The 21,717-nt window shown below is 40.8% G+C and overlaps 1 protein-coding gene across 14 annotated transcripts in view; it reads left to right on the top strand.

Annotated features, from left to right (window-relative positions):
- The window catches only part of LOC108430243 (unconventional myosin-IXb), a 125,182-nt gene that overhangs the window by 47,294 nt on the left and 56,171 nt on the right, over positions 1 to 21,717 (top strand). For 13 of the 14 annotated variants that reach the window (XR_005131527.1, XM_037545386.1, XM_017702603.2 and 10 more), the window contains exons 3-4: positions 14,713 to 14,807; positions 20,947 to 21,009. Coding sequence is in view for 13 of the 14 variants with exons in the window: in XM_037545386.1 (XP_037401283.1) it covers positions 14,713 to 14,807; positions 20,947 to 21,009 (158 nt within the window). In the remaining variant the exon portion in view is untranslated. Of the gene's footprint in view, positions 1 to 14,712; positions 14,808 to 18,907; positions 19,011 to 20,946; positions 21,010 to 21,717 lie in introns of those variants that run through there. The other variant, XM_037545393.1, reaches the window with a different exon arrangement.

The raw sequence follows: 21,717 nt of genomic DNA, 5'->3' as shown, positions 1-21,717 counted from the left end.
TAAATTGGCCTGGTTCACAGGGAGATTTTTTTTTTTTTATTTGCTGATATAATTGGTAGTTATCTCTTGCAGTGGGTCAGTCTTGGGAGATTCTGTCTTGAGTAGATTAAGGCATGTTGATGTTAAAGGGGGAAGTGTGTTCAGGAGTGCGGCGTCTGCTTGCTTCATATTTCTGTTTTCCGTATTTCAGCCCCACCTGGTTTTCTCAATAATAACCGAAGTAAAAAATCTGTCAGCTGCGCTGAAATTGCAGGTCAGGTTTAATGGTTTCAGCCTTGTGGAGTCTTTCTAAGTAAACAGGGAAGCTGACTGCGGATCTCGCTGTAGCACTACGTTCAGGTTAGACAGGTTTCTCTTTATTTTCGGTTCTTCTTCACTAAAGCTCCACTTTTATTGCGGTCTGTCAGGCTTACGCAACCGTCTGGAGGAGGAGGGCTGAAATATTCAGCCTTATTTATTTAGTTATGTATTTATTTTTGGAGGGGCAGATCACGGACATCCTCTGTTGAAGCACATCAGTGTTAACATGCTGAAGAATTTTGCATGTTCAGCAGAAATTCCCGCAATTTTTATTTTGCCAAAAAAGAAATGATGGTCTTGGTTGTCTTGACCTACTTCTGCAGTGCCTTTTAAATAAGTGCCAGAATGTGGTTCTCATTCAGTGTTTATTTTCTTCAAGGAAACCATTTCTAAAACAGCACCAGTTGCATGACGACTGTCGCAATTGCTCAGTTATCAATTGATTTATTAATATTGGAGGCCATGATCTATCAGCAGTTTGCATTGTGGTAATGCATATAGTCACTGTGTGAGAAACTATTATATTATATATAACTATATATTATATAACGGTAAAACATTTGAACTTGTTATTGAAGTAAAAAGATTTATTTCCAAGTCGTTTTGGGACGTTTCTGTTGGTGCAGTCATCATGAGATATTAACGCAATGCAGGGGTGACTAGAGTTTTACAACCTGAGGGCCCAAATGTAGATCCGTTCGTTTGCTTACTCTCTATTACTCTCTACATAATTTACATATTAGTATCATAGTAGATGCTTCACAGTAGATACCTAGTAGTAAATAGTCGATACTGAACAGTTCGTAGTAGATACTGAACAGAGTAGTTTATTGCAGATATGGAGTAGTTTATTGTAGATTATTGCAGATATGGAGTAGATTATTGTAGATTATTGCAGATATGGAGTAGATTATTGCAGATATGGAGTAGATTATTGCAGATATGGAGTAGATTATTGTAGATTATTGCAGATATGGAGTAGATTATTGTAGATTATTGCAGATATGGAGTAGATTATTGCAGATATGGAGTAGATTATTGCAGATATGGAGTAGATTATTGTAGATTATTGCAGATACGGAGTAGATTATTGCAGATTATTGCACATATGGAGTAGTTTATTATAGGTTATTGTAGATGTGGAGTAGTTTATTGCAGATACGGGGTAGTTTATTGCACATATGGGGTAGTTTATTATAGGCTATTGTAGATGTGGAGTAGTTTATTGCAGATATGGGGTAGTTTATTGTAGACATGGGGTAGTTTATTGTAGATTATTGCAGATACGGAGTATAAAAATACTTAATTGTAGGGACTGAATAGTTGAGAGTCCACTACTAATAAAATTGTCTGTAGATGATTCTGAGATGACTCAAACTTGTATAACCATAAGATTGAATTTCTGATAAAAATCAATATGCAGGAATGTTTTGCATTTGAAGTGTTAATAAAATCTCAAGGTAGATAACAGCAAGAAATTGCTGTAAATAAACAGTTACAATATATTAGTGCTTTGCAGGTTATTATTGAATAAAATAACAGCAGTTATTAATCAATTAGTGATTCCAGACTTTTGATCATCACAGTAATTATTGCAATGCTTTTTGCGGAGGCGGAGTGTTTTGGTTAGCCTGTGTGCTACTGTATCCACCTCCAGACAGGAACGTCCCACAGGCTGGGCTCGGCTCTGATCCGTCCCACAGGCCGGGCTCGGCTCTGATCCGTCCCACAGGAAAGAGGTTTATTTTTTCTTCGTCTTTGTTCTTTCAACAGCAGGAAGTGGTGTGTAGACCTCACTGCTTTTTGGTGAGCCCTGACCACGGGGTGCTGAGAGAGAAGGTCTGTTGTTCCTCAGGAAGTCCAGAGAATTAGGGGCATTTTATTTCGCCATTGTAACATCTGTGCCCGGGTTTCCACTCAGTCTATGAACCCAGCCTGGTCAGAAATAGCCAAGGACAGGGGTCCAAAACGTCTGCATATACACTATTTTTGTCACTTAAAACACATACAGGGACAGAAAATGCACCCATGATATGCGTTTTGTATATAATGTCATTACAAATGACGTAATGTATACAAATAAACGTGTTTTATATATATATATATATATATATATATATATATATATATATATATATATATATATATATATATATATATATATATAAATAAATGATAGGGGTGATGCACATTTTCACATTCTAGATTTTTAATTCAAAGGCGAATATTTGAGTTTTTGATTTTGCGCGTGTTCTAAAACGTCTACAGATTCTACTATATGTTGATAACTCGGGTTTCCAAGTTTAAGATAAACTATTAAGATAAATAAGTTTCCCAACTTTTTTTTTTCTTGCACATCAAACCCCAAAAATCACGACCCCTCGAATTTTGCAAGCTTTTTAGAAAAAAAACCCAATTATGTGAGCATGGATGCGTCCAGAGCATGAGCCCCGCCCCGTGGCCACCACCTTTATTCTGACAGGCTGCGCTCAGATGCCTAGTTTTGGTCAGTGAATACGGTAAAGAGATGCTCGGAAGTCGAGGTGTAGGGAACTTGAGGTCCCTTACGGTTCGGTTCAGTTTGTCTTCAGGGTGATAAAACATTTTTAAAATGACAATATCGTTATTTTTAATTATTCGAATTTGATTGTAGCCTACACACAGTGTGGTTGTCTACAGCCTACATCTGTTTCACCTTCTCAAAGGGTTTAAACTAAAATAAAATAAATAAATAAATCATATTGTAAGCAGAATATTCTATAGTGGGTTTTTAATTTGGCAGACGTTTTTCATTTTTAAATGGGAATGAATGGGTTTCCCACCCCTGTTATTTCCTTTTCTGACGCAAGCCATGCTTCATAGTGTTATGAGGAATCACCCAGCGGGAGACTATGCAAAACAATCACGTCATTGCAGTGCGTTTTTATTGTTTTTATCCTGAGAGGTAAATTCAGCTGAACCTGAACTCAAAGTGTAGATCTAATCTGTCGCATGTGGGTTATTTTCCATTTCCGGCGTCCCCAGTTCAAGCGTTCAGCTCGTCATGTGGCTGACTGGCTGTCGACGGTGCGATTTAACTGCTTTCTTCGCTTCTTCCTCGTTTGGGTTTACAAGTGGCTGCATCTTTCACTTTGAAATGAAGATCTTAAAACTAATCAGTGGTATGGTGTTTGTCTAAATGGTTATAGCTTCCTTGTTTGGTGGAATTTCTCCATGCTTTGCAGAAGTCTGAGTCAAGTTTCAGGACTTGAGTTTCAGTCTCGGATTTTAGCGAGGAAGTTGGACTGGTTTTTACAGCTTTACACGGCGAAACTATCATGCAACTTTGGATGCTACATGAAACTAAACTGCACTGGATTTGCATAGTGGAATGTGCCCTGCAACTTATTTGAAACTCAAAGACAACAGTTGCAGCTGTCACGACTCTTTGAAACAAGTTTCTTGAAACAGTCATGTTTGAAAACATGTGGTCAAGGCACATCCATATTGGAAAACGTCTCATTTCACCAGTTGACCAGGGCTATGTGCAGGTTCTCGAGTGCTTGGTTAATAGCTTGAGTTGCCAGTGTTTGAATACAGAAACTACTTTTTGGGTGCAACATTTCATTGAGGGCATATACATGCACTCAGTAATATGATCATAATCGGATTTCTGCAGTTATCTGATTATTCAAATTCATTTTTAAATAGAATTTACAACCATTTGTCTGTTCTTGCACATTGTGAAATTAGACCATCTGTTCAGTGAAACACCCACATACATACACACTAGTGAACACGCACACTAGGGGGCAGTGAGCACACTCGCCCAGAGCGGTGGGCAGCCCTATCCACGGTGCCTGGGGAGCAGGTGGGGGTTAGGTGTCTCGCTCAAGGACATCTCAGTCATGGACTGTCAGCCGAGGGGATCGAACCAGCAACCTTCCGGTCACAGGGCTGGTTCCCTGACCTCCAGCCCACGACTGCCCCTTGGTCGTGTAAACACCATTCTCTGATATAGAGGCTGGAATTTTGCCCGGTAATCAGATTTCTCAGTGCTATAAATTGAAACCAAACATGAAATAAAGGATTTGAATATTCATCATCTAGATGATGCATGTTCATATTTTCAGATAAAGCGGCTTAATGTTTTAAAAAAAAAAAAAAAAGCTGCAGAATGAAGTTTGAGTTTTACATCACGTTTACATCAGAAATCTGATTACTGTCTGACTCATGTGGGATAACAGAAAATGTGCAGGCTAACAATTCAGCTGAACTTGGTTTCGCTCGTATTTGAGAGTAAATGTTACGCCATACTTTGCTGGTCCAGCACACCAGTACTCTAGCTGATATTATTTAGGTCCAAATATATAGAGAGCATATATTTGGGGGTGGGGTGGTGGTGGTGGGGGTTGGCGCATCTTATTTATCTGCCTCATTGCCTGTGAGGGGACATGTACAACTGTACATATTATAGCTTTTATTTAATAACTTGTACTGTTTTTAAACAGTACATCGGAAATGGTGCAATATTGGTTTACATTAATGTGTATATTCAAACTCAATATATAATGTGCATATATTGTTTTTAAAAACGGGAAATCTGATTCAAAGCCAGGTTATTTATTTAAACTGTGCGGCTGACAACTTATGTTCTCAACTAGAACTGGGCCGGTCAGCTAGCCAACAGGCTACAAGATGGTAAACAGCCTAAACATCTCCATCATCCTGATCACAGGCTTGAATTAAAGTACCTAAGATCTCCACTCACCTGCTTACTTGTGAAAATGTAACATGACAAACGTGGTTTGCTTTGATTTTGATTCGACAAACCTACCGTTTCAGTTTTTTAGCGTTTTTATATTTCCTTCCCATTTATATTTCCTCCCCTCTCGCTTAAACGAACTCTTATGGATAATCGAATATCAAAATTAGTTTGAATGCACGTCCCTAAGCCTGACTAGCTGTAATTAGCCTCAACAGTACAGTAGTGTAATGTTTTAAATTGAAAACTTTGCAATAAATGCATTTGTGAGCAAAACGCAGCAAATGACAGTTCTAGCAATTGAATTAATGACTTATTTTGAGCCTCCTTGTAGAAGATTTGACCCACTGAACTGCTAAAGTGAAGGTTCTCTAATCATGAAGTGACTTTTACCATCAAGAAAAGTTTCTCAGACCTTTCATTTGTTATGATTGTAGTCCAGTGAATCAGCCCATGATTAAAGTTTCGAGTCGCTGCTCTTCTGAGTCATTCGTTATTAGTAGTAACTAACGTGTGACATCAGCCCAGAAGATTGCCTGTAAACAGTGTCACCATTTGGCTTTGCATTCATTTGAACACCACTGGTTGGAATTTACATTTTGTTCATTTTCTAAGCGTAAATGAGTTAACGCGTCCTTACGTATGGCGTAAATATGGCATTTTTCAAACCAGTTTTTACTGTAGAATTTTTTAGTAGTTTTATGATTACATAATTGGGGGGGGGCATGTAAAACAAAATGTTTATTATTTATTTATTTTACACCGGAAGATCAAATTCAGCAAGACGTAATGCATATTTTAAGTCTACCTTTATCTTATTGAAAAGGTAAATATTAATCTTTTTTTTATTAAGTTTAATCCAGTTGTTGTTATGACTCTAATAACAACTTAAATTCCATGATGCGGATTGCTGCGGAATTCTCTGGAATTCTCTGGAATAGAATGAAGTCATACAGCCTGCTTCAGATCAGAAGGTGAGGTTGTGGAGACCTGTGGTTGGGATGGAATTGCTCCAGGACTGCATATACAAAAGAGATATAATTAACAGTCATGTGAATTCCTCATAGTCTTGTTTGCGAATGGGACTTCCAGTCTTTTTTTATAATAGGATCTTTGTTATTGTGATACACTGTCGTGTGTGTGTGTGTGTGTGTGTGTGTGTGTGTGGTTTAGTCAGGGTGGCTGTCTATGCATCAGCTTTCTCATGGCTTCAGCAGTCAAATGTTCCACCCCAGACCTAATTTGAAGCAGTGTCAAATAGCAGCACAGCAGCACTGCTGTGTCTGATCCGCTCAGCGCGACACAGACTGCTGATTTTTCTCCATAACATCTCAGGTTTTTTTCACAAACACCGATACAGTGCTAAGCAACGACTTTGACAGCTGTAGGAGACGCTCAAGCCGTTTGAATGTTTGTTTTTACTTCTTACTTTGCCACAAACAGAAAACGGACACTGTTAAGACCACATCTGACCGACAGCCGATTTGGTCCGACTCTGAAGACGAGACGACGCTAAATTCCCAAACTGTCGTCAAGACTGAGCAGCTTTTCAGTCGGCAGCTGTGACAGAAGAACAGCTGAACAACCTGGAATCAGCCAGAAATGAACCCAACACCATTCGCCAGACTAAACGGGCTGTAAGAAGCTTTACAGACCGGCTGGAACAAAACAACATCAATACTGATCTGGACAAACTGACCAAACTGAGCTGAACCTGATATTGGGTCAGTTTTACGGCTCAATCTGATTTGGTCCGACTCTGAAGATCAGACACGTCTGGCGAATGGTGTTGGGTTCATTTCTGGCTGATTCCAGGTTGTTCAGCTGTTCTTCTGTCTCAGCTGCCGACTGAAAAGCTGCTCAGTGGTGACAACAGTTTGGGAATTTAGTGTAAGGAGCCGGAGAACGAACTGCCGGCTGAGCAGTGAATGGGCGGAGCTCGTTACTCTGACGTAGCACCAAGCTGCTCGTTAAGGAGCTCTAATTAGGAGGAAGGAACTGAACATTAAAACATATTAAAGCCGCGTTCACAGCCAGTTTATTCATTTCTCACTGTATTTATTTACCTGCTGTATTAAAGCAGTAGAGCAGTCGAGGAGGGAGTTATCACCAATAACATCACGGCTGGGATTTCGTGATAAAACACTCCCTCTCGGCTTCTACTGCTTAATTAATCACGGGCATCATGAAGCTGTGCAAATTTGTAATTTTATTAAGCTTTTACATTAATTTTACTTTAGTCTGTGTTGTACATTTATTTTTAAGTACTTAAGTGCTGTGAAAGGCAGGTGTTCATTATTTTTGGAGAAGGAAAAGCCGGATCGGTGCTCCTCTGAGTCAATAAGTTCACACATGGTTCATCACCTTTATAACATGGTATATTTGGCAGGTTTTGAGTGGCTGCTTTGCTTTAAGGCCCAAACATGTTTTTCTCTTCACCTTGGATTATTTCCAAGACCAACTCAGATTATGTGGAGCAAAATTTCACAATTTGTTTGTGTATAATCTCCCCACGTCCTGCTGCGAGTAGAAAACAGAGAGCGGGGATCTGGGACCCGTGGCTTTGTGGTAGAATTCAACGTGGAGCTGATGCCAAACAAAACTATGGAAAAGAACCATTCAAGACGTGCCGAGCCAGTCCATGACGTTCACAGCTGAATCTTGCAAGCCACATTTTTCCCCCCATTTCTTGCATTTTTTTTTTTTCTCCTCTCCGTCTTGTTTCTTTTCACGTGTCTAACAAAAAAGGGGCTTAGCATGTAGCCTGTTGCGAAATGCAGATGAGGCATTACGTCTGGGGTAGCATGAGTGGGTTTGTCTCGTTTCCTCATACTAACATTACCTGACAACCAATCAGAAAAGCCCTGTAAAGGCATGTTAGAATCGAGCTGAATGCTGTCTGACGTGTTCAGATTTCCACACGTGCTAGAACAGCTCCTGTTGCATAGACCTGTACTCATTTAAAGTGTTGCTGGGGTGTGTGTGTGTGTGTGTATTGGGGCGGGGGGGGGGGGGGGTTTATCTGCCCTCACTGACAATATTTTACATTTATTTCCTCTATTTGACCAAAATTGATCATTTGTGCATTAAGATTTATAGCAGACTTTCAGCTCATCACTGTGAACCCTTTTAACTCCTCGGGACCACCGGTGGGTCCAAACCGCACTCGGTCATGTTCTTCATAACGTTCATATTCCATAAGCTCCATTCAGAAGCTGGGCGTCGTGTGAGGCTGTAGCTCTTCTCTCCAGTCTAATAGACGGTGATGTCATTTTAAACCCTTATAATAAAAGAAGCTGAACTTTGTTTTTCTACTGAAAGTCGACCCGTTTTTCCCCAAATCTGGGCTCTAAACTATAAACAGACGGCGTCTCTTCAGTGATCTGCTCTGGAAACATCACTTTTAGAAAATAACACAAAGAGAGTCGGAGATTTTTGGCTTTCAGCAGTAAATTGTGAGCATGTGGTGATATGTGGAGATCAGAAAACACACATTCTGTTTATTTGAGGGGCTTTTACAGAAAATAAATAATTAAAATATAAATTTTCATTTATTTCATGCAGCTACTGAATCATTTGCCTTATGATTTGATCACGAAAATTCAGATGAACAAACCAAAACATACCCTGGAGACTAAGAGGATAATGAAGTGGTTGGTTGGCCGTGACTTTCGGCGCAAAGACAGATTTATTTGGGTTATTTTTTTCTACACGGTGATTTTTTGGTCAGCTTCTTTATTTGTTTGCCTTCATATCGATAAACAAGTCTTGGTACGATTTCCGTTCTAATAGATCATTTCAGCTGGACGTTCCTGTAGTACGGTCTGAATACGGCGAGGCAGCTTCTGTCTGCATGGAATGATCTGCAAAAAAAAACCACTTTTTTAATCTCCATTTGATCACCCTGGTTAAATATTGGTTAAATAAATAAATAAACTTGGCGAGCTCTTCATAACTAACTTTTTTTTCTCTTTTTAAAATGATTTATTTGAAGAAACTACTGCCTTACTGACACACATGTAAGAGCGCTTGACTTTCCATTAAGTCATATTAAAATACATACAAGAAAAATGTTTAGTTTTTCTTCTCTGGGGTCCAGTTTGGATGTTTGTGTGGTTTTATGCACCAAAAAAACAACCATAAATCATTTCTGCATGACTGTTTACAATCCTTCTTTGTCCTTTGAGCTAAACAGAATGTGCCTTTTTAATACTGATGCATGTAAATGACCTCTGTTCTGATTGGATGCCTCGTGTTGTGCCACAGTAATAAAGCAGTGTGGGCTGAAACGTTTCTTGCAACTTGAGTAAACAGATGGTTTTGTGACCTCACCAGATCAGTGTATTCAAAACAGCCTCTTTTTGTTGGTTAATTTTCATGTGTGGACCAGAAACTGAAGTGTGTTTTGAAACATCAACAATGTTTACATAAATCCTCCTCCTCCCCCCCCAAAAGAACAAGTGAGAACAGTTTGGTTTTTCCGAGATAAATGGACAGAACTCTCTCTCTCTCTCTCTCTCTCTCTCTCTCTCTCTCTCTCTCTCTCTCTCTCTCTCTCTCTCTCTCTCTCTCTCTCTCTCTCTCTCTCTCTCTCTCTCTCTCTCGGGCCTGTGCTCTGAGAAGCAGGTCAAAGGTTCACTACATGGAATCTTAATCAGGTTCCAGCTCTTCCTCAAACCACCATCTTAAAAAAAACAAAGAAAAACCAAACTAGATTCTCCTCTTTCCTGGTGTCTTGCACAATAGTGCCACTATTTGGGATGCACCAGGTCCGCCCGGCCCTGCGGCAGACCCTTTTGTTGCCTGTGCTCGGTAAACAGTGATCTCCATTCAGAAACGGTGGCGGCCCCTGAGCCCCTGACTGAGGTTGGCATTAGCCTGCGGAGGTCCGAGCACCAAAGCCTCATTAATCACTCGCTGGATCGCTGTGTGTCCCACACATACAGATGGGGCCTCGTGACCCCCTCTAACGTATTCCCCCTCCCCGCCCACCGGCTGCAGCCTCACATGGGGGGGCGGTGGAAGTGCCTTAGGGCCTGACCAGTATGAAATGAAACATGAAGTATGTGATGCTCATTTTAAGATTATATTATTAATAATTAAATATTGGCCGATATAGTTTTATATGGTCAGCATGTCCTTAGCATTTCCTAAAGTGTTGATAGGCAGTTGCTATGAAATCCCAGGTAGTTGCTAAAGTGTGGTTAAGTATTTGCTGTGATATCCCAGGTGGTTGCTAAGGTTGTTGTTAGACCGTTGTTGTGGTACCTAGTTGGTTGCTACGGTGTTGCTAGGCGATTGTTGTGGTGTCCCAGGTGGTTGCTAAGGTGCTGTTAGGCCATTGCTATGAAATTTCGGGTAGTTGCCAAGATGTTGCTAGGCAGTTGCTATGAAATCCCAGGTGGTTGCTAAGATGCTGCTAGGCCATTGCTATGAAATTTCAGGCAGTTGCCCAGATGTTGCTATGCGGTTGCTTTGAAATCCCAGGTGGTTAAGTGTTGCTAAGTTGTTTCTGTGAAATCCCAGGTAGTTGCCAAGATGTTGCTAGGCTGTTGCTATGGAATTGAAGGTGGTTGCTAAGGTATTGCTAGGCTGTTGCTGTGCTATCCCAGGTGGTTGCTGGATACTAGCACTCTGTGTGGATGTGTGTGTTGGTCTGTATTTACTGTCTATGAGGAGCAGTTTGTGAGAGTGTATGAAAACTGGACGTGTGCTCGGTCCGACAGGCACAAGTGCACTATTCTTATATCGGCTCTACGGTCCTGCCAAGTCTCGTGGTTCTAGCTTGAAAACTGCCACAGAACAAAATAAGTGTAGAATAATGGTAACGGGAACAGGGAGTAGACTTCGTCAGGCCATCTTAATTGGCCTCCTGTGTTGGTCGTCAAGGCTGTGGACGTAAAATGTAATGTATTGTAGAGACGTCTTTTTAGTCTTAAATTATTAAAGTGTTTATTATTTTAAATAAATTCTTGCAACTGTAACAACTGCAGTTTCCCCCTGGGATCAATAAAGTGTTCTGATTCTGATTAAAGGTTACCTGGCACTGTATTTTAAGTAGGGCGGGCTGCAGAAGGCTGACGAGCCAAGCTCTGAGGAGATACCAGTGTTTAAAATGTGCATCACTTCTTTGATGGTCCGTTCTGTTTACAAGTTTATAGCTCAACAGAAGCCGTTTACCATTTTTACCTTGTTGGCACAGCAAGAAGGAGAAACATTAGCAGCAGTAAACAGGTACTGTTGCAGTCCATAGACAATAAACACTGAATATTGGCACCGGGACTGTTTTTCTGCACCTGAGAATGGGACATGAAAGGTTTTGCACTGTCTCTCAATCCATTTTGATGCTGTTGGGTTCTAATAAACAGGTGCAGTGGTGCTTCAGCGCCTGTGAAAACATCAAAGGGGCCCGTCTTTGCTCTTTTGTGCTTTTGCCTCATTGCATATGCGTTTGTAGAAATTGCCCTCATTAAGTGCAGAACACTGGGAGGGGATTATTATAATGAAGCTTATTTTGGGCATGCCGTTTGTGCGCAGAGAGAGAAAGTTTCAAACACGTTTGTGTATATTTATTGGATAAAACACTAAATGTATTTTAATGTGATGGAGGAAATAGTTTTGTGTAGTTTTAGTAGTTTGTGTAGTGGTTGGTTAGTGTAGTGGGTAACTCTGCCTTCTACACTGTAGACTGGGGTTCAATCCCCACCTGGGATGCACCCTACACTACACCAATAAGAGTCCTTGGGCAAGACTCCTAACACCGCCTTGGCCTGCCTGTGTATAATGATCAAATTGTAAGTCGCTCTGGATTAGAGCGTCAGCCAAATGCCATAAATGTAAACACTTAAAGTTGGATCAGTTTATTTTCATGAGTGATTTTAAGATGATTATTGAAGAACTGTGTTATTCTGTTTTGCTCTTGGTGTTAATTTGGGTTGGACTCTGATTTGGTTTTGTTGGTTGTGGTGTTGGTGTTTCTTTGTTGAATGTTTTCTGCCTTTCTTTTTAATCTCCATTTGATTACCCTGGTTAAATATTGGTTAAATAAATAAACAAACAAACTTAGGAAGCTTTAAAAAAAAAAACGTTTTTTCTTATTGTGTGCATTTATACACCAAAAACACTCATTAATTTACAAACCTTCTTTCTTCCTGGAATTGAACCGAATGCGCCTTTAACACTGATGTACTTAAATGATCTTGATTCTGATTGGCTGCCTCGTATTGTGCCTCAATAAAAACGCAGTTTGGGCTGAAACACTTGTAACTTGAGTAAATGGAGGGTAAACTGTTATAGGCTATAGAGACATGCAAATGTGTCTATTTTTTGTGACCTCACAAAAACAGTGTATTCAAAACAGCCTGTTTTTGCTGGTTAAATTTATTTGTGGACTAGAAACTGAACAGTATTTTTGAAACGTCAACAATGTTTACATTAATCTCTTTTTTTTTTTCCTCAAAAACATACAAGTGAAAACAGTTTGTTTTCCCCCCAAGATAAATGCATTTCAGGACTAAGAAAATCCCATGTGGTTGCTAAGGTATTGTTAGGCTGTTGCTGTGATATCCCAGGTGGTTGCTATGTTTCTAGGCCGTCACTATGAAATTCCAGGTAGTTTCTAAGGTGCTGCTAGGCCGTTGCTATTAAATCCCAGGTGGTTTCTAAAGTGTTGCTAGGGTGTTGCTATGGAGTCCGGTTTGGTTGCCAAGGTGTTGCTAGACTACTCTTAGCTTAGCTGTTCCTGTGCTGTGGTTTGTATAGTAGAAATGTAACAGCCGTTGTTTAAAGTGCTGCACGTGGGTCAGAGGTTACTCTCAAAATGTGTATGCCGTGAAATCGAACAGGGGTTTTAGTTTCCTATGGTTGCAGAAAAAAATTATACAGCTCATCTCATCAGCCATAAATGTGTTTCAGATCAGAAATGAAGTAATTACTCTTTCCTCAAATTCATGATCAGTTCATTTCTTATTTTCTCAAAATTATTGCTTGTAATGTTGAAACGATCACATACGTTCTCAACAGTAGTATTTCTGACAAATATTGAGAAGATAGGTCATCGTTTTGAACCTTAAACTTATTTACCTTTCGGAAGCTGCTGTAAGCCAGATGTGGATATATTGCAATGGTCATGTTAATCGCAAAGCTGCACCGGTGTTCATTTACATGGGAGTTCAGTAGTAGTAGCTTAGTAGATAACCAGCTTAACTGGCCAGTCCCACCAGCGCAAAGTGTCATGAGGCTGTTGGTAATAAGTGCCTCCTTTAGTGAATCTGCCCCTATTGAACTATTAGTATTGGATAAATAGGATCAACAACGATCAAACAAACTGAAGTGTGTGGTGCTGAGGCATGTTCTGCCAGTAGATTTGTAGGGCTGATAACATCACATTGCTTTCTTATGAAATATATCCATCAATATGAAAACACAAATTACGACGTTTTCCGCCGTGTTTTGTAAGTAGTGCTCGACCGATATGAAATCCGGGGACTGAAAGCGATTTTTAAGGGCATAAAGAAAAACTATGTTCAGTAATATCAGCACACAGGATTTGTAGCTTAGATTTGACTTTAATATTCTTGGATAATAATGGGAAGACAATCCTTTACTGGCTGACGTAGTTGTCAGCTCTCTGGCTTAGTCTGAAATGCTATGAGTAAAAAGTGGTGCAAGTAAATGGAGCGCACCTCTTGTCTCGTGCCATAGGTACTTCAGGAGCTGGCGCATAACTTTAGTTTTTATACACTGATCAGGCGTAACTTTCTGACCACCTCCTTGTTTCTACGCTCATTGTTCATTTTATCAGCTCCACTTACTGTAGAGCCGCACTCTGTAGTTCTACAGTTACAGACTGTAGTCCATCTGTTTCTCTGCTCCTGGGGTTTTTAAGCACTCACTGTCCACTCTATTAGACACTCCTACCCTGTCAGTCCACCTTGTAGATGTAAAGTCAGAGACGACAGCTCATCTGCTGCTGCACAGTTTGTGTTGGTCATCCTCTAGTCCTTCATCAGTGGTCACAGGACGCTGCTCACAGGACGCTGTTGGCTGGATATTTTTGATTGGTGGACTATTCTCAGTCCAGCAGTGACACAGGTATTTAAAAACTCCAGCAGCACTGCTGTGTCTGATCCACTCAGACCAGCACAACACACACTAACACACCACCACCACGTCAGTGTTACTGCAGTGCTGAGAATGATCCACCACCCAAACAGTACCTGCTCTGTGAGGCTCCATGGGGGTCCTGACCACTGAAGAACAGGGTAACAGAGTATCAGAGAAACAGATGGACTACAGTCTGTAACTGTAGAACTACAGAGTGAAACTATACGGTCAGTGGAGCTGATAAGATGGACAGTGAGCATAGAAAGAAAGATTGATGTATATGCTTATTTATTTATTTAAGCATGGACTGTTTGATAATCTCATTAGCTGGGTTTCCATTCAGTGAAGCTTTCCCAACTCCGAAAGAATGTTTATAGTTTTTATGTTGAAACTGAAATTTTAATTTCTAAATTTATTTTTAGTTTAATGATTTTAATTTGTTTTGATCATGTTTTTAATTTCTATTCTTGCTTGTTTTTTTTTGTTTTTTTTAAAACAACTCTGTATTTTCTCATTTGTAAAACGTTTTGCGCGTTTCTCATGAACCTTTTCCTGTGTTCCAGGCATTCGGCAATGCAAAGACGGCCCACAACAACAACTCCAGTCGTTTTGGGAAGTTCATTCAGGTCAACTATCTGGAGAGCGGAGTGGTTCGGGGGTAAGTGTATCTGCCCTGCAGTCCAGCACTGGAAGCACTAGTTCAGTAGTCCAGATAATTCTGGGTCTTGGAGCTCGGTGTGATAATTTAGTGCCGGAACTGGTCTTTGGATGCAGTGTTTTGGTGCGAGCTGTAGGAAATACAGCACAGTGTGAGGAGGTGTTGTTTTTTTTTTTTTTTTTTTTGTTTTGTTTTTTTTTTTGTTACCTTTATTTTGAAGCCCTTATTGAGACCCCTTCCTCCTGCTCCAACGTCTGTGGGGTTATTATTCACGTCAGTGTGAAATCACATATGTAATTTCCTCCTTAAGCCCTGAGAGAAGCTGCACAACTAGAAACGGGGAACAAATCGAGACTTGCACAGTGGTGGTAGTTCCCCATAGCATGATCCGCCCTGCACAGTATGAACGAAATACTAGTATTGTGGTGATATCAGTAAATTGTGATTGCCGTACCACATGCTATATAAAAACATTTTATTTAATTTTATTTACCTTTTTAACTCCTCGGGACCACCAGTGGTTCCAAAGCGCACTTCATCATGTTCTTCATAACGTTCATATTCCATAAGCTCCATTCAGAAGCTGGGCGTCGTGTGAGGCTGTAGCTCTTCTCTCCAGTCTAATAGACGGAGACGTCATTTTAAACCCTTATAATAAAAGAAGCTGAACTTTGTTTTTCTACTGAAAGTCGACCCGTTTTTCCCCAAATCTGGGCTCTAAACTATAAACAGACGGCGTCTCTTCAGTGATCTGCTCTGGAAACATCACTTTTAGAAAATAACACAAAGAGCGGCGCAGATTTTTGGCTTTCAGCAGTAAATTGTCAGTATATAGTGACATGTAGACCATAAAACACATGTTCTGTTAATTTGAGGGGCTTTTACAATTAAATAAATAAATAAATAATTTACATTTATTTCATGCAGCTACTGAATAATTTGCCGTAAGATTTGATCACGAAAATTCCGATGGACAAACCAGAACATACTGGGATGAATAAGCTCTCTCAGAAACCCATCTTGAGTTGTGATTGGTCAGGATGCTCAGCTTAAGTTGTGTGATTGCCCAGCGTTCTTACAGCAAGTCACTGTGATTGGATTAGTGTCCATTTACATATTGCAGCCTTCTGCGATCTCAGTATTGCAGAAGTTAGTGTTGTGACAACACTTAACAAAGGATATGCAGCCCAACAGTGTGAGTTCCTGTTAACGTGTGGGTCACGACGGCCACATGCGTTATCACTTTCACAGGGTATTATCTTTATTCATACGACTCCACAAAATGGTAAATAGTTGTTGAGTTGCTTTACATACTTAACCTTAAGGACCCAAAGCTGACAATTTGCTGGCAGAGATGCTGTTGAGGTCTAGCCTTCGTAACTTCAGAACATTTTAAGCTACAGAGATGATGCACACATCAGACAATTCAGCGGACCCGGTAGCAAGCATGACCTCATCGACCTGTGACATCAGCGTAGGTGAGCAATTCAGCTCAGAAAATCACCCAAAGTCCTGCTGCTGTTGCCCTTCATATTCCAACAAAGGGTCAAAACAGCAACAGGATTTACACATTAGATCACTCATCAGACTCTCCCTCACCATCCAGAGTGATTTCATCCACCTGTGACTGTCCATCAGCCAGAGATCTGCTCCATCGCCACCCAAACCAGCTCGAACATCCCACAACCCTGAAATACAGCACAGACACACAGCCAGATCACTGTAAGACCTGCTAATAGCTCTGCTTTAGCCTTAATATGGCAACAAATGGGTTAATGCTCCAGTGTGGCATTCTGGGCCAGGCCAATGTCTATCTTTCATGCACATATCCACCGATGCATAAGCATTTATTAATTAATTTATTTATTTTCCCTTTTGTCTTATTTTTTTTAAATCCCCTGAGCCACTGCATCTTTTCGAACTGCCTCTAACGCAACACCATTGGACCGCTCAACATGCTTGTCATTACTTGACACTAAAGCAGAGTGCAGACTCGAACCTGTCTGCAGAATATAGATCGTCTGTACAAGTAATTCCTTTTGTGACCTACAGTGTAGTTAAATATACACTGATCAGGCATAACATCATGATCACTGCCTTGTTTCTACACTCCAGCAGCACTGCTGTGTCTGATCCACTCAAACCAGCACAACACACACTAACACTCCACCACCATGTCAGTGTTACTGCAGTGCTGAGAATGACCCACCACCCAAATAGTACCTGCTCTGTGAGGGTCCATGGGGGTCCTGACCACTGAAGAACAGGGTAACAGAGTATCAGAGAAACAGATGGACTACAGTCTGTAACTGTAGAACTACAGAGTGTAGCTATACAGTAAGTGGTCATAATGTTATGCCTGATCGGAGTTACAGCGTTTAGTAGACGCTCTTATCCAGAGCGATTTACAAGAAGTGCTTTGTCTATCTAGAGAAAGTATCTTTGCTAGTTACCAGTAGGTTAGAGAGAAAGACGGTCCTGAGCTCAGATACTGATAGATACAAAAGTCAGTGTTGATACTCAGAGAAAAGGAACGGAGTTGAGCACAGAACAGTGCAACACACTACACTACAGTGCAACTACACTACATTACAGTGCAACTACACTACATTACAGTGCAACTACACTACATTACAGTGCAACACACTACACTACACTACAGTGCAACTACACTACACTACAGTGCAACTACACTACACTACAGTGCAACTACACTACAGTGCAACTACACTACATTACAGTGCAACACACTACACTACACTACAGTGCAACTACACTACACTACAGTGCAACTACACTACAGTGCAACTACACTACACTACAGTGCAACTACACTACACTACAGTGCAACACACTACACTACACTACATTGCAATACACTACACTACACTACATTGCAATACACTACAGTGCAACACATTGCAATACACTACAGTGCAACACACTACACTACACTACAGTGCAACACACTACACTACACTACAGTGCAACACACTACACTACACTACAGTGCAACACACTACACTACACTTCAATATATTGCAATCAATAATTCACTCAGTGCTGATTTAAGTGCTGTGAGAAGAGACGGTCTTCAGTCTGCGTTTGAAGACAGCGAGAGACTCTGCTGTTCGGACAGCCAGTGGGAGTTCATTCCACCGCCTGTGTGCCAGGACGGAGAACATTCTCGACGCTTGTCTTCCACGCGCCTTGAAGGATGGCGGGTCAAGCCGAGCTGTACTCGAAGCTCGAAGGGCTCGTGGTCCAGTTCGAGACCATTGCCATCAAGTCGGTAGGGGCTGGTCCGTTTTTGGCTTTGTAGGCCAGCATTAGGGTTAAATCTGATGCAGCTACAGGAAGCCAGTGAAGGGAACACAGCAGTGGGGTGACGTGGCTGAACTTGGGCAGATTGAAGACGAGCCGTGCTGCCTCGTTTTGGATGAGCTGTACAGGCTTGATGGCCTGCATGGGAAGACCAGCCAAGAGCGAGTTGCAGTAGTCAAGTCTTGAGAGAACCAGAGACTGAACAAGCACCTGAGCGGCCTCTCGATTGAGGAAGGGTCGGATCCTCCGGATGTTGTACAGGAAAAACCTGCATGACCGAGTCAGGTTCGCGATGTGAGTCGAGAACGAAAGCTGGCCATCCAGAGTCACACCAAGTAAACATTTTGAATAGCGTGGCATAAGAAGCAGCGACTGTGGGTTAATGTTTAACCCTCATAGCCAGAATAAGCCGCTTCGCTGATCCTTTCGAGTTGTTCATGGTTTGTTTTTCAGATATGTAAAGCACTTTTCTTCCTCGTGTGTCTTTTGCAGCTGCTCGTGTGGTTTTACATGGACAGACGCAGTAATGATTAAACTGACTTGCAGGGAGTCAGCCGGAGATTAGATCCAGGACAGACTCCCAGCACGGCTCTTTTCTTTCGGAGGGACGGGTCGTGCAGGGAGTAGCTTTTGTTCGATTTGTGAGGCTTTGTCCAAAAGTCTCAGTGTGACACAATGCTTGCAGCTGATGCTGTGTGCAGTGCACGTGCGCAGTCCTCCACAAAGCCAAGGCTGTGCCAGAGCGAGTACGGTGGCCAAGAAGGGTCAGTAAGCCCGATAACAAAGCTGGCAGCTTGAGAGGATGCTTTCAGTCACTGTATTGTTCTTCGGCTGAATGCAGCAGCATGCAGTCCACCCCACTCTATTGATAAGTACTGAGTAAGTGGACACTGTTTGTTGCTTTTGTATTAGAGACGATGCTGCTGCTACTACGGCTGCATAATTACGACTTTGTTTAAACTATAGATACATAGTAAAAAAGCTATTAGCGACACGTGAATCGATACGGTCTGTATCAGTGCTTATAAATTTACTCGTTTTTGATGCATTTGTACCTTAAAGTGCAAATGTTTCGATTTTATTTGCTTATATCATCAGTACATCTGATCTGACTTCACATCTCTCACTTTGTAGCTTCACTGAAAAGAAGAATAGAGACAAAGCACTGATACATGATATTTATGCAAGAGTACGGCTGATGTTTGTGTTCTTCTTTTGTTTAATTTATTATTTCTTTATTGCTTATGAAGATGTCAATGAAGTCATGCCATCCGCAGCTCCATTTTAGGATAGGGATGCTCAGTGTCATCAGAATGATATCGTTTTCACTAGATATTTGCTTTGAAATCTGATCCGCATCTGACAGATGTTTAGATTTGACTGGATTCTCAGACTGATGATGTATTTATTGTATTCCAAAAAAGCGAAATGCTCACATGACTATTGGTTACTGCACTAAAATATTTGCATATTGTTCAGTTTACTGTGTTTGTAACCGTACAGAAGTAATATATTATATATATATGTATGATTTTTATATATTTAAAAATGTGTGTGTGTGTGTGTATGTATATATGTGTGTGTGTGTGTGTGTGTATGTATGTATATATATATATATATATATATATATGTGTGTGTGTGTGTGTGTGTGTGTATATGCACGCGCACACACACACATTTTTAAGTGTAAGTGTGTGTGTGTGTGTATATATGCACGCGCACACACACACATTTTTAAGTGTAAGTGTGTGTGTGTGTGTGTGTGTGTGTGTGTGTGCGCCTGTATATGTATATAAAAGCCATATGGAGTTCGTCCCACTTTCTGCTTTATAAGTGAATATTAATCACCTTCGCCAGATATGTAGATAAACAATATCTCCGTTTATTGGTATTGGCCCACAGTTCCCTTGTTGGTGCATCCCAACTTTAGGGAAGATACCAAGTCAAGCTACTAACTCAGTTGCCTGATTGTTAATGTTAATGATATGTTAATGATTGTCTGATATGCTGTTATGTTTCATATCCTATTGTGTTACATTGTAATGCTCACATATAGCTGTACACACAATATAAATATCAGTACTGAGATTATATTACTGCATGTTGCATTTGCAATAGATACAAAGTGCATTGGCGCATCGATACTAATGGTTAAAGACCAGGCTGCATTCATTTCACCAAAATAGCCTTTGTAGGATTACTTGAATATCCTGACTCATCAGAAGCTCAACTGGAGCTGGGATTGGTTAAGAGGGCTTTTTTGCAAAGGCCAGTGTAGCAATAGTGATTAACAAAAAACATTGCATTGTGCAGTCCCCGTTCTGCTGCAGATGTTTGGTTTTCTGACCTGTTGGCCGGTCACTTATTAGATTTGCTCCCAAAATGTCTAGAACATTCCTTTCTGCTGATTATAGAAGCCAAAATAATCTCACCCTTCCAGCAAGCTTATTCTTAGATGTGAGCAAACTGCAGGTAGGGAAGTGAAGAGGAGAAGACGGGACTGGCTTGTTTTTGTTCATACCTCGATCCTTCAGTAAAATTAGATTAACGCATTTATTTTGGCGTTTTGGGCCAAGGTAACGCTGCCATGTGTGCTGGGTTGAGCCACTCTGGCCTGAGTGTCTTTGTTTGGTTTGCAGTATTGTTCAGACCATCTGCCTCAGCTGTGCCATTGACCCCGGAGCCTCTCTCGCACTCGAATCCCCTGATTTATCCACTGCCTTTCCAGTTTGACTGCCAGCAGTCTGGTGTCTTGATGATCTTTCATTGATTTTTCTTTTCTTTCTTCCCCCTTTCCCGTTCTCTGCTCTTGCAGGGCGGTGGTTGAGAAGTACTTGCTGGAGAAGTCCCGTCTGGTGTCCAGAGAGAAGAATGAAAGGTAAATAAATAAACAATAGTGATTTAGAACAAAAGGGAAAGACAAATAAAAACTGATGTGCTTTGTGTTTGTTGTGTAAACTTCTGTTTCTTTCTATCTTTATACTTCTCTTATTTTACTCTGTGTCCCATTGAGTTATGGTTTTATTCGCTCTGTCGCCACCAGAATCATCTGTGACTGATGGATCGGTCCATGCATCGGTCACCTTTAAAGGCTCCAAGATAGTGGAAAGCCAAATGTGATCACTGTTAAAGTTTCTAAACGTACATTTCACCCCAGTCCACGCAGGAAAACTAAACCGCTAAAACTGCCCGTTTTGAATTGATTGTTGTTGCAAAAAAAGATATTTACATATATCCACTTATTAAGCCTATAGTAGTTTAGCCCCACCCATTTATATAGAAATGAATTGGCATTTCATCCCAGACTGCTTTCTAAATGAGCCACAATACAGGGCATCCAATCAGAACAGAGGTCATTTACATATAGCAACCTCGAAGACATTTTTTTGTATAGACATCTTTAAATCTTTAGTAAAGACAGTGGCTATATAGAGAACCATGACGACTCAAAGAGCCATTTGAAGGCATACGTGATTGTGTTTATTGTGCGTCGTTCCTTATTGAACCTTTTTTATAATTGTTCTCTATAGCACTGAAAAGGGCTCCACTGTTTTGGTACTGTATAGGGAAAAGGAGAGGTTGGAAA

This window comes from Pygocentrus nattereri, chromosome 15 (genome assembly GCF_015220715.1).
Source record: "Pygocentrus nattereri isolate fPygNat1 chromosome 15, fPygNat1.pri, whole genome shotgun sequence".
NCBI lineage: Eukaryota > Metazoa > Chordata > Actinopteri > Characiformes > Serrasalmidae > Pygocentrus > Pygocentrus nattereri.
The sequence above is the reverse complement of the archived record's forward strand: the minus strand, read 5'-3'. Positions and strand labels throughout refer to the sequence as shown.